At 41.3% G+C, this 13148-nt stretch overlaps 1 protein-coding gene across 1 annotated transcript in view; it reads left to right on the top strand.

The window, feature by feature from the left end:
* BRAP (BRCA1 associated protein) overlaps nt 1-10765 on the top strand; it is a 30701-nt gene extending 19936 nt beyond the window's left edge. Inside the window, exons 10-12 of the mRNA XM_068562897.1 lie at nt 302-391; nt 6189-6292; nt 8340-10765. Of these exons, the coding sequence (XP_068418998.1) occupies nt 302-391; nt 6189-6292; nt 8340-8703 (558 nt within the window). The 3' untranslated portion in view covers nt 8704-10765. The remainder of the gene's footprint in view (nt 1-301; nt 392-6188; nt 6293-8339) is intronic.
* Nucleotides 10766-13148: the final 2383 nt, after the last annotated feature.

Below are 13148 nucleotides of genomic sequence, written 5' to 3'. Positions count from 1 at the left end.
GTTACACTTTGATTTAAAACCATGTAGTTCTTCTTGAAGTCAGCTTAAACAGAAACTTAAGGGTTTTTTTAATTGTACATTTCTCTGTTTGTCCCTGTAGATTGTAAGCCCCCAGAGGACCAAAGTGTAATTGTCATCTCTGTGTTCCCCTAGTTTATTGAGTAGAGTGGAACCAAGGTGTAATATACATTCTGAATGTTCCTCTTAATCTTCTGCAGGTCATTAAAAGTCAGGTTTTAATTGAATTTCAGAGACTGACAACTGTGACTTATGTTTTGGTGTTCATTCTCTGTTTTTGTAGTATTCATATTTACTAACGAGCCAGCTGGAGTCTCAACGAATCTACTGGGAAAACAAGATAGTCCGGATAGAGAAGGACACAGCAGAGGAAGTAAGTTTCTGGTTTGGTGACTGCTGAAATGCCACATGCTAGGACAGCCTGATGTTGGGTGGGAGAAGGAAGAGTACAGGGAAAAAGGAATCTTAGAGAGTCTTCCTTCTCAGTCTCATCTATAGGTAGAGAACTGGTTTACCTCTAAAAAGAAACCTTTGTTAGATGTCAGTTAAATCTCAACAAAGCTGGGGACTAGTAAGGGGTAGAAAAAAGAAAAGATTTGGAATCAGTTGGCTCACCCCAGTAACCTAACTCTACGTCAAGTTTCCAAGGAGAAGTAGTAAACCTGACTTGTCATTATGCTAGAGACTTAGCCCCAGAAGGTCGTATCAGGGAACAAGAAATTGTAGACCACAATGAGAATGAAGTTAGTCAAAAAGAGGAAAAGGAAGAGACAGAAATACGCTATTGCAAATGTAATCAACTAAGCATAATTTAAAAGGAGCAGGGAAGCAGACATATATTCTCACCTAGGATTAGTAAATCAAGAAGATTTTATTGTGTGCTGAGCCCTACACACAATTTTATTTTTTGCTGAGCCCTATACTATACTAAGTTAAGGAAGAAATAAAATACTTGCTACATACCTGAAACAAAAGAAACCTTGGACTTAAAGGCTTGGTATTTTGGTATTTTGAGGTTGGGATGTTGTTTGTTTGTTAACTTCAATCAGGTTTTCTAGTGCCTTGTGCAATTCCATTTAAAAAACAGAAGTATGTGCATGAGGGTTTGTACTTTCAGTCAGCCAGTTGGTTTGTCAACTTGGGAACAGCTGCTTTGGGGAGCTGAATATGGGCTCCTGAGGCAACAAGATGGTGCTTTGAAACTGAAGGGAATAAAATTAGGCAGAGATGCTGAAGTGGTCACCATGGCACCTTATTGGTCTAGGGCAGTAGTCTTGAAAATTTAACAAAATAATGCTTTAAAGAAAAGGCCATTCACTACTCGGATGGATAGAAGAGAAAAGCGATGTGATTTTGGTGGAAACCCGGCCCATAGTGGCCCAGAGCTCCACCTGCTTGGTTTTCCCTTTGGCTCCAGCATGTACAGGGAACCCTGAGGGTTCCAGACCAGGGACTTTGAAAACCAGTGAGCGCCTGAGTGTTCGTGTATAGCTAGGGCCCTGGGAACCATTACCAGGACCTAGAGACAATGTTCATAATTCAGTGATTCCCTTAGTGTTAAGTAAAGGCTTCTAAATTTTTTTAAATGATTGACTTAAATGATTATTTTTAAAGTGATTATTTTCATAACTTTGCGAATCCTCACCAGCATCTGGGCCCTCAGATGGGGGGACTGCAGAGCCGGGTTTGGGACTCACCTCAGTGGTAGCTGGTGTAATCGTGGAGCTTAGCAGGCAGGGCCAAGCTTTCACTTTATGCCAGGCCCATGGGCGCCGGTTTCTGAGTATGCCTACAAGTGAGGAGAAATCAGGGTTTTTTCATTAAGGCTTAACACCAGCTTTAAAATGATCTTTGGTGAAAAGTTCATGATGAAATTCTTACAGGAACCTTCTAAGCAACGGAAGTGCTTTTCCAGAGGGGCTTCAGGTCACTTGACATACTGTTCTGAATAGGGCTTGATTGGAGTCCATGTGGGAAGGAGGTGCGTCTGATGGCACTCACAAGTCAGAGCAGAGGTCGCTGCCACTTGGTGTCAAGTTTGGGGCTCCCAGGGAGGAGCACTGGCAACTCCACGCAGCCTCACTATTGGGTTTTTCTACGGGCTATACCAGCGTGACCACCTAAAGTGCTTTGTGCAGACCCTTGAGAGCTAAGCTCAGGATTCTCTCTGCCTTTTAAGATTCCTTAGGATTAACTGCATTCCCTAACACATGCCCATGGAAAGCAAGTCAAGGGGCAGGGAAGCTAAAAATGTGAAACTTGTGTCTACTTTTAGGTAGGGATAAGGTAGAGGCAAGGGCAGCCCTAAATAAAAAGCTCGAAAAGGATATTTTGTTTTCTAGTAAAAAATGTCACTTATCCGTAAGTTAATCGGTGATGCAAGCCTTTTGTTCCTGCTGCTGTCCTCCTTTTGACCAGTCCTCTGTCCGTTGGCACCTCCAGCAGTAGAGCACATGCAAGGAGAAACAGTAACCGTGCGTTTCACTGGCAGAGATTCTTGGTCATGGGCCTCCTAAAAAGTTAATGTGGGGGAGGGGAGGAGCTGAAGATTGAAATTCACTGTGGACTTCAATTATAATACTATTCCAGTCCCCCGATGCCTTAGGTAGTACAATTGCTGTAGTATGTGAGCAGAGTCTGTTCTGGAAAAGGAAGCTCGTACCCACTTGAAGGTTCATAGTTTTAGTGGGGCCATGTATAAGAGCATAGAGTAGGCCATCAGTACAGGTGCATTCCCCTAAAGATACCTCTTTTCTTTTTAAACCTCTAGCTCTATATAGAAATTGCTGTTTTTCCAGGTGTGGATTGTGAACTGAGTTTGGTGGCCACAACTGGCATTTTTATTAGACAGCATAGGGTAGATGTCAGAGTGTATCACATTTAATATTGTTTTGTGCAACTTTTGTATCAGGGTGTGTGTGTGTGTGTGTGTACTAAGTGTTTCGTACTGAGGGCTAATGGTCAGAAGTGCTTTTAAAACCACTAATTTAGGGCTTCCCTGGTGGCGCAGTGGTTGAGAATCTGCCTGCCAATGCAGGGGACACGGGTTCAAGCCCTGGTCTGGGAAGAACCCACATGCCGCGGAGCAACTAGGCCCGTGAGCCACAATTACTGAGCCTGCGCGTCAGGAGCCTGCGCTCCGCAACAAGAGAGGCCGCAATAATGAGAGGCCCGCGCACCGCGATGAAGAGTGGCCCCCACTTGCCACAACTAAAGAAAGCCCTCGCACAGAAACGAAGACCCAACACAGCCATAAATAAATAAATAAATAAATAAATTTTTAAAAAATGTTTATGTTTAAAAAAAAAAAAAAACCACTAATTTAGGACTTCCCTGGTGGCGTAGTAGTTAAGAACCCACCTGCCAATGCAGGGGACACGGGTTCAAGCCCTGGTCCGGGAAGATCCCACATGCTGCGGAGCAACTAAGCTGTGCGCCACAACTACTGACCCTGCGCTCGAGAGCCTGCGAGCCACAACTACTGAGCCTGTGTGCCACAACTACTGAAGCCTGCGTGCCTAGAGCCCATGCTCCGCCACAAGAGAAGCCCATGCACCGCAATGAAGAGTAGCCCCCACTCGCCGCAACTAGAGAAAGCCCGCACGCAGCAACGAAGACCCAGTGCAGCCAAAAATAAAAATAAATAAAAAATAAATTTTAAAAAAACAAACACTAATTTAAGCCATTGTAACATTTGTCTCTAGCAATATTGGAAACCTTTTTGAGGTTACTAGATATTTTTCCTCTTGATTTAAATGTGTTTAGCTTACTGTCTTTAGTGACCAAAACAGACAGTTTGGTTCCTTTTGATGGTCATTTCTGTCCTTTCCAATTTCCCTAAACTGACAGGAGTCAGTTTAAGAGAAAATGTCAAAAGGATCTAGTGGTCTTATTTTAAAACAATATTGAGGAGAAAATTAATACCAAACAGAATGAGAGCAACTTGAAAGCTATTTTTATTTTTATGACATAGAGGAACTTTTAGAAATCTCTCTTTAATTGCATGTTCTTCCAACTTAATGACGTTGGCTCTAAAGTTAATTTCTACAAAACAGTTAATTTCTTATTTTAAAAAAGAGGGAGCAGTGCTGTTAGAGACCTGTTAGGCGAGCCGTAGCAAATGTTTAAAAAGAAAGCGTTAAAAGTAGTGGCCCTTTTTCTGGCGTGATGGATGTTGCATGCATCACGGATCTCTGCTAAGAGTTTAAATCTTGCCAAGAGGTCAGTTTTCCTTTGCTATAGAGCTTTGGCCTCCCGTATAGTGCAGAGAGAGTTTTAGAACTTGGCTTTGGACCCAGACTTGGGGGTCCAATCTTGGACCCATGTCACTCGAGCTGGGTGACCTTGGAGTGTATTGCCTCACCTTTCTCTAAGCCTCAGTTTCTGTAAAAAGTTTACATACCTAAGTCATAGGCTTGTTATAAAGAATAAATGAGATACTACCTATAAAACACCTAGCCAGGGCCTGGGCCATAGGATTTAAATTCTCAGTCACTTCTGTTTCCTATTATTATTACCTCATGAGCCACCTGTCTTCCTATGTCCTTAGACAAGTGGAGTTGAGGTGTTTCCCAAGTCTGTAGATCTTAACACCTGTGTGAATCCAGTGTCTACATAACTAGACTTCTACAGACTCCTTGCTAGGATTGCTGCCATCTGACACATAATACACCAGAATTTTTAATTTCTCTTAAGTTTTTAAGACAATGTAATTTGAATTCTCTCTGTAAATTGCCTTTATATAAACTCAAAATAAGAACTGCTTATGTTCCATATGGCTTCACAGTACATGAGAAAATTAATAGTGAATTTGGACGGAAAAAAGCACCAAACAGAATCACCTGTTACAAGTAACTTCAGATTATTTGGATAATACAATTGTCACTTAAAAGCATGGATTTCAACTGCACAGATCCACTTATATGTGGATTTTTTTCAGTGGATACCTGCTACAGTACTGCAGGATCCGCAAATGGTTGAATCCACAGATGCAGAACCATGGATACGGAGGGCCGACAATAAAGTTATACTCAGATTTTCGACTTCAAGGAGGGCCGAGACCCCACGTTGTTCAAGGGTCAAGTGTAACTTTTAGAATATGATCTCAAGAGTTAAAAAACAGTGGTCAGTTAAGAATTGGAGATTCTGCCCTCCTACACTGTTGATGGGAATGTAAATTGGTGCAGTCACTATGGAAGACAGTATGGAGGTTCCTTAAAAAACTAAAAACAGAACTACCATATGATCCTGCAATCCCACTCCTGGGCATATATTCAGAAAAGACGAAAACTAATTTGAAAAGAAAAGTGCACCCCAGTGTTCATAGCAGCACTGTTTACAGTAGCTAAGACATGGAAGAAACCTAAATGTCCATCCACAGATAAATGGGTAAAGAAGATGTGGTATATATATGCAATGGAATATTACTCAGCCATAAAAAAGAATGAAATAATGCCACTTGCAGCAACATGGATGGACCTAGAGATTATCAAACTAAAAGTAAGTCAGACAGAAAGACAAATATATGGTATCACTTATATCCAAATCTAAAAAATAATACAGATGAATCTACAAAACAGAAACAGACTCACAGACACAGAAAACAAACTTATGTTTACCAAAGGGGAAAGGAAGGGCAGTATGAGATTAACAGATACTACTATATATGAAATAGAAAGCAACAAGGATTTACTGTATAACACAGGGAACAATACTCAAATGTCTTGTAATAACCTATAATGGAAATAATCTGAAATATATATATATGAATCACTTTGCTGTACACCTGAAACTAACACAATATTATACAATATCATCAGCTACACTTCAACTTAAAAAAAAAGAATGGGAGGTTCTGGTCTGGCCTCTGATAAATCATCTCCTGCTCTACAGCCTGAAGCTCTTTCTTTACCTTCTGGCAGTTTCACTCAACATTTCAGTAGCTCTTGGCCCTCTTCATCCTGGTTTAGAGAAATGGTAAGAAAAAAAGGATTTCTCAAAATTTTTATTCCTATTGCAGAAATTCTTTCAGATAATGGTCTCACCTTTTCCAAGTTTGGTTTGTCAAAGTTAAAGACAGGTAATTGGGAAAAAAAAATTGTGACGTTAGCCCCAAAGGCCACACAGCTTTGTCTTTGTGAAGTGAAACTGATCTCTGTTTGCTCTTTCAGATTAACAACATGAAGACCAAATTTAAAGAAACAATTGAGAAATGTGATAATTTGGAGCACAGACTAAATGATCTCCTGAAAGAAAAGCAGTCTGTGGAAAGAAAGTAGGTATAACTGGCCTGTTCTTTTAATTAGCTTTTTTTATTCTAACAGGTTCCATAAGCAGATAATCTCCTTTATACCCATGGACACACTCTCATTGTCAAGTGTGTATCACCAAGTTTTCGGGGCTCTCCCCATATATGGAGCAAACCTACTGTGACTTCCTGTTTACTAAAAAATTCAGTGTTTCACGCCAGATGGATGCCATGTGGAATGCAGGACTCTCTCCTGATGTCTGTACTCACGCTGCATGCAAGTATCTTCCATTTTGGCCTGTAGAAAGCAACTTCCTTGTGCCCAGAGCGTCTCTGAACCATGGTGGCTGAGAAATGGCAGTTAGGAAAGAGATTCACGTTTAAGCTGAAGATGGCATGCGTTCTGGCCTTGGTCGGGAATTACAGGCCAAAGATGTTGAATATGGAGCAAAAAACTCATCAACAGCATGGCAAGAACAGACTCTACTACTGTTATTTGGGAAGATAATTGCTACTGATTGAAACTACCTTTCTAGTTTAAGTTATACTCACAAAAATAATTGGATTTTTTTGCTCCAGACAAATGTATAAAAAATAATTTAAGGGGGATAATTGTCCCTTAAGAAGTTTTTTTGTTGTTTTTTTTTTAATCTTGGGATAAATTTAGTTTTACAAAAAGGTTGCAAAGATAGTGCAAAGAATTCCTGTATACCTTTCACCTGTTTTCCCTCATTGCAAATAGTTGGATATTTTTAGTCGTTTGTGTGGGGGGATTGGGGGGTAAAATCTATGTAACGTAGATTCTGCCGTTTTAAGTATGCAGCTCACAGTGTTGTGCAGCTATGACCACTGTATGGTTCCAGAATTTTTCATCACCCCAAAAGAAACTCTTCAGCAAAGGTGTTTTTAACTGCTGTGAAAACAACACTACATTAATAGAAATACAAATCAAAAATTCTTCTATACTTTCAGCACCCTAACAAATTGAACTGTTCCAAAGAATTTAAAAGTTAAAACTGGAAGTTTTCTTTCACCCCCAAATCCTGCTATCTAGAGGTAACCATTATTAATGGTACCAGTGAATATTTGTTGGTCTAGATCTTTTTGCTGTACTTGTGTAAACCTCTCACATACATCTTTTTTCTACAAAACTTGAATAATATTAGGTATTCTATTTGGTAAAATATTCTGTTTTGGAGATTTTTTTTTTTTTTTTTTGTACTGGCACATCTAGATCTATTCTGATCTTTGTAACATCATATGAAGGTCCCATAATAATTTTAACCAGTTCCCCTTGATGGACATGTAAGTTGTTTCAAGTCTCATACTACTATAAACAATGTTGCAATAAGCATCTTTCTGCATTTGTTATTTAGTGCAGTCCTGAGTATATTTACTTTATAGGATAAATTCCTGGAAGTAGAATAGCTATGTGAAAGGGCAGGTGAAATTTTGATTTTCATAGATGGTGTCAAGTTGACTTCCAAGGAGTTTGTGCCAGTTCACACTCTAGTACCAGCGTGTGGGAGTACCCCCTTTTCCCACATCTGAGCTCTTTGGCATTCTGATACATAAAAATGTATCTCAAGTGGTGTTTTAATTTGTCATTCTTTACTTGTGAGTAAGATTGAGCATCAGTAAGGCACTCCCTATTCTTGAAAACTCTTCTCCAGCAAATGCAGTGAGATCAGAGTACTTGACTCTTTAAGAATGTCACTTTTCCTCATAACTTCTTTATCACAGCTATCATCTCTTAAGCCACCCATGTAAACAAAACAGAGAAGCAGTAGAAGTTTTACCATGAATCACAGAATAGTTTCTGCTATTGAAAATTTTCTGATCCTTAAAAAAAAAAAAAAAAAATTGTCCTGAGGCTACACTTGAGTTAACTAGAGCAAAATTCTTGTTTTACGTAGCTGTTGCAGTGGCAGCAAACCAGTCCCCCCGCCATGGGAGGGAGGGGTATGCCCTAAATGGCTTCTGAGGTCATGGCTCCTCTGTTCAATCCCAGAGCAGAAAGGGGACTGTGTCAGCAAATGAAAAACGTGCTCTGTCTTCCTTTGTTTTGTAAAAGGTGCACTCAGCTAAACACGAAAGTGGCCAAACTCACCACAGAGCTCAAAGAGGAGCAGGAAATGAACAAGTGTTTGCGAGCCAACCAAGTCCTCCTGCAGAACAAGCTGAAGGAAGAGGAGAGGGTGTTAAAGGAGACCTGCGACCAGAAGGACCTGCAGATCACTGAGATCCAGGAGCAGCTGCGGGACGTCATGTTCTACCTGGAGACGCAACAGAAGATCAACCACCTGCCCGCTGAGACCCGGCAGGAAATCCAGGAGGGACAGATCAACATTGCCATGGCTTCGGCCTCAAGCCCCCCGTCTTCGGGGGGCAGCGGGAAGCTGTCCTCCAGGAAGGGCCGCAGCAAGAGGGGCAAGTGACCTTCAGAGAAACACATGTCCTTGAGACTGTTTTCCCTGGCACAGCAAGGGTGTGCTGGGGTCTTCAGCTAAATGTGAGGGTGGACCCTGAATAAGTATAAGTGAGGATCAAGTCTCAGTTGTTCGGATCTTTCATTTGCTAGCGTGTGGTGTAACGAACGTTAGAGGGCTGACAGCTAGTAGAGCTGAGGGAAACGGGCAGTGTTTTCAAAGGTGGCTGCTTTTTTCAACCGTAATAGTTCACTGACCTCAGACGTTCTAATGACCATTTTGCCTTCCTACTTGATAGATGCCCCAACTCTGCTGTGCATTTTTCTGTTGTTTTTATTGAGTTGGTGTATTAGACGTTCAGTTCTGGAGTCACTTTAAGAGGTTGAATTTTTTTGTGTCCCCTCAAAGGTAACTCCTTAAAGCACCAAACCTGCCTGAGGTCATAGCAGCTGCTTGAGAGAGAGGTTCTCCATGGCCACTGAGGATTTATGAAAATTCCCTAGCATTAGCATTGGCATCCCTCCCTGCCTCCAGGGAATTGAATAATTGGTCAAATGTTACATGAAAAGAGGCTGGGTCTGTAAACCTGGCACTGGCTTGTCACCAGCCGCCATCTCCTCTTGCTCCAGGCCTAGCCAGGAAAAACAAACAGCCCCGAGCAGACTGAGTGGACCCAGTGTAGGAAAAATGGTGATGTCCCCACTTTGTTTATTTTTGATGCCTCCACAGCTCATTATGTACCTCAGAGAAGGAGGCTAAATGTTTGCTCTGAGACTCCAGTCTCAGAATGGATTTCCTAGCGTCCAGCAAGAATAAGCAGGCAGATTTATCATCCATGTGAAAAGGCAGAGTGAGGCCTCTGACTGGCTGACTGTATTTTGCTGGGATCAGTATTTTCTGAGTGTTTACAAAAGATTGGGCTGCGTGTTCAGGTTTCGGCTAAAGGGAGCTTGGGCAGATTTTCAATTATGCCTTCAAGGTATATCCAAAAGGCTGCTGCTAAATCCAAAAATTAGAATTTTAACAGAGGCCCCTTTAAAATAGTCATGTAATGCTTGTGTGGGCCGACAGAGGGGCTGTGTACTTTTTCTCGAAACAGAAATGTCAAAAAAAAAAAAATTCGTAATGTGTGGTAATTAAGCAAAATTAAAGTAAGACCCGTGTTGGAATTTCGCTTCCAAAAGAGGTAGCTGGGTAGGTTAACAAGACATAGTGTTAAATGATGGGTTTTCTTTCCTGTTTTTATAATTAGCCAAGGTTTTCAAATTATCACACTTCAGAATTGGTTCTTAGCCTATCATTAGGCCTCATCCTCTTTGACCTAAACATTTTGCACGTTATTTGTTCGCACACCAACTGTATCGCTAATCACCATCCACTTCTGTGGGATGTGCCGCAGCATTTCCCAAAGAACCTTCCCTGTAACTTTGCAACATGAATGTACTCAGACATTCTCAATTTTTTCTTAGGGCAAACCAACTCCATAAGTCCCCCTTGCACTTATATATACAGATATCCTAAAGCAAGAGTGGGAATGGGAAGCTAACTTAATTCTCTTTCCTATAGAGATTCTATTTTATTTAAAATCTATTTTTACACTAGTTAGAATCCTGCTTTTTTTGGCCAAGTACTTGTCTTGCATGTCTGACCTTGCAGAAGCTGGGGTGGATCGCAGCATACTAATTAAGAGAATTAGAAGTAGTTGACAAAGCTTGCTTGCTTATTTCTCTATGATCACCTCCACCAAGCGGCTGTACCACCAGCTGGGAGAACAGAGATTTTCAGTATAGGTGGGATAAATGCTCTGAAAGGCTGTGCCCAGAGGAATGAGCAAATAGGCAAATGTTTCCAAACTACTTGAAGGTTTAAAAAAATGTTCCAGAAAAAAAATCTTGTCAAGCTATGTAAAGAAAATGTTTTTTTAAACGGTCAACGAGTCATGTTTGAATTTGACAAAATTACATAAGGTAGAAGCTGTTAGTGTTTCCTACAGGATGGAAATGAACCACTTAACGTATCCATACTACCTTGAACAATGAAATTGCATTAAAATAACCAAACTTTGAAATGATTCTGCCCCGTGTGAAATCTGTGTCTCTCTGGTTGATATTTGCTTGGGAGCTTGTATACCTGAATAATCTAAGAAAAAGTAGCTGAACCAGATACAGAATAGGGCAAATTCTCTGAATTTGGAAGCTTGGGTTAGGAGAAGACCCAGGCACACAATTCTTTTGAAAACTAAAAGCAGTCAATTTCTACACCTGAGACTTTTTTCCAGGCCCTACACCGAGCTGAGGTTGTTTTATTTTTGGAAACTGTCTTAAATGTGACTTGTTAAGGATCCACCATGTAAGAAAAAGCACTGAAGCAACTCCCCGCTCCCTGCTTGTGCAGTGAAGTTGTACTTATCAGAAGGGCTGAGAAAGTGATTTAAACAGTCAGCCAGTAGAATATGGAGAACTTGGCAAATCACAAATGAACAACCTTCTGTCATCACTTGGAAACCCCTCTCCTAGTGCAGTCGGGATACACAAGCTACAAATACTATCCATAAGATTTGGCTGCTCTGCACGATGCCACGTTGCTTGGGCTGGTGGCAGATTTTAGCTTGTTGTGATAAAGTCCATGGGCTTATCTAAAAATGGAAAGTCACTTTTAAAACATTTGAGGAAAGCTATTTTGTTTTCTCCAGGATAAAGCTGATTTATGTCGTGGTCATTCTGCTGTGTTACTTCTTGGCAGTAGAAGGGAAATTTTTCAGGAATTTCTTAAGACCCAGCTCCTGCTCTTCCGTGGTGCTGGGAGACATCTCAACTACCCAGAGACCTGGCCAACACCTGAAGCAAGTTTAGGAAGGCACCAATTGTTCTCTGGCAGGCCTCTGCTGCTGGCCAGTCCTCATTCTTGCTCGTGAAAATTCCTGAAATGGGAGTCCTAGAATTCTGCAACAGATGTGGCTTTTAAAGTTAAAATTTTTAAATGACAGAGTGAAGTCGTAATAGAAAAGCCTTTCCCTTTAGGAACCCTGAGTTTTACCCCAGAGCCAAAGCCGAGTGTCTCCTCTGTGATGTGAAGTTGATTTCCTCCCCGCAAATGCAGTACTGTGGTCAGCCTGCAGCATGCAAAAAACATTCTTTGCATTTGTGCATTAGGAGACTTAAGGGAAGTTATATAAGACTTATTTTTTACTTTTTTTGTGGGGGACGGGGAGTGTGGCCTCTTTATCCTGATTAATGTCACAATCAACTCCTTTACATCCTCTTTGTATTTTTTAAAGGTAGTGGTAACCATTTACCACTTGATGGTAACCCTTCTTCTTGCATCCCTGAAACTCACGTGCCCTCCCCGGAATGCTGTCATTTACGATAGCAGTTTCTATCAGACATGAATTTTGAAAGCTGTACTTTAAGAGGCCAAAACCATTTCAGCATCATTTTAACTAGTATACTTTTCATGAACATCGAGTAGTCTCTCAATGTAATTCTGAAAGCTTACGAGAGCCCGAAAGGGGCTCTGCAGTTGGTTTTTAATCTGGATTTTGAATTCTTACTGCATTAAAGAAGCCCAGGAAGAGATGAACAATCTGTTGTTTTATACAGGATGACTGTGGTCTTTGGGGCCTAATATTGAACTGCTTCGGGTCAGAAACTTCTCACTGGAATCAGCTGCAAAATGTGGTTTTGGTACTTGGCACGGAGCTGCGCTGGTGCGGATAACATTTGTTACTCCAAGGCTAATTACTAAGCACACGACGTGAACTAAAGAAGCTTTGCTTCTTTTCAGACCCTGTTCTAAATCCCCTGACCCAAAACTTTCAGATCCAGCCTCTCGAAGTAAATGCAGAGAAGTTTGTCCAGTAGGGAGTGGGGGGAGGGGTCCATCCAAGAGTGCAATCACCTGCAAGGTCTTGGACCGTGAAGGTGTACGACACCCAGAATGAATCTACCCTAGTACTACACTATTGACGGTGCGATTCTTTTCAAAAGATCAAAGTGAGCCTATGGCACACTGAGCATAAATGTTGAATAGGAAAAACAGTTCTGACTTGGCCTCTCTGGAGATGTCTTTTGCCATCTTCTGCCTGGAAGAAGCAGCAAGTCCCAGACCAAACTTCCTTGTTCAGTTGTTTTCCTCACTTAAAAAGAAAGAGCAACTGAGATCCCTCCAGCTGTATCGATTTTTGATTCTAAATTCTCAGTCCCTTGGTTATGGCCCGGTGGGCCAAAAATTCAGACTTTCGCTAGAGGGCTGGAAGAAGGCAGGTGCCATTAAAAGGAGGTGTTTCCACCACTTGAGAAACGTGCTTGTATCACTTTACATCATTACCATCGTGCTTCACACCAAAAGGCTGCGGCGCTAACTGAAAACGCAAACTAATTTCTGGGCAGAAGAACAAATCACGGAGAAAGACCTATAAGTGAAGAAGAAATGGAAAATTTCAGAAGGAATCAGGA

This window comes from Eschrichtius robustus, chromosome 14 (genome assembly GCF_028021215.1).
Source record: "Eschrichtius robustus isolate mEscRob2 chromosome 14, mEscRob2.pri, whole genome shotgun sequence".
NCBI lineage: Eukaryota > Metazoa > Chordata > Mammalia > Artiodactyla > Eschrichtiidae > Eschrichtius > Eschrichtius robustus.
Note: the sequence above shows the minus strand (reverse complement) of the source record. Positions and strands in the feature narration are given on the sequence as shown.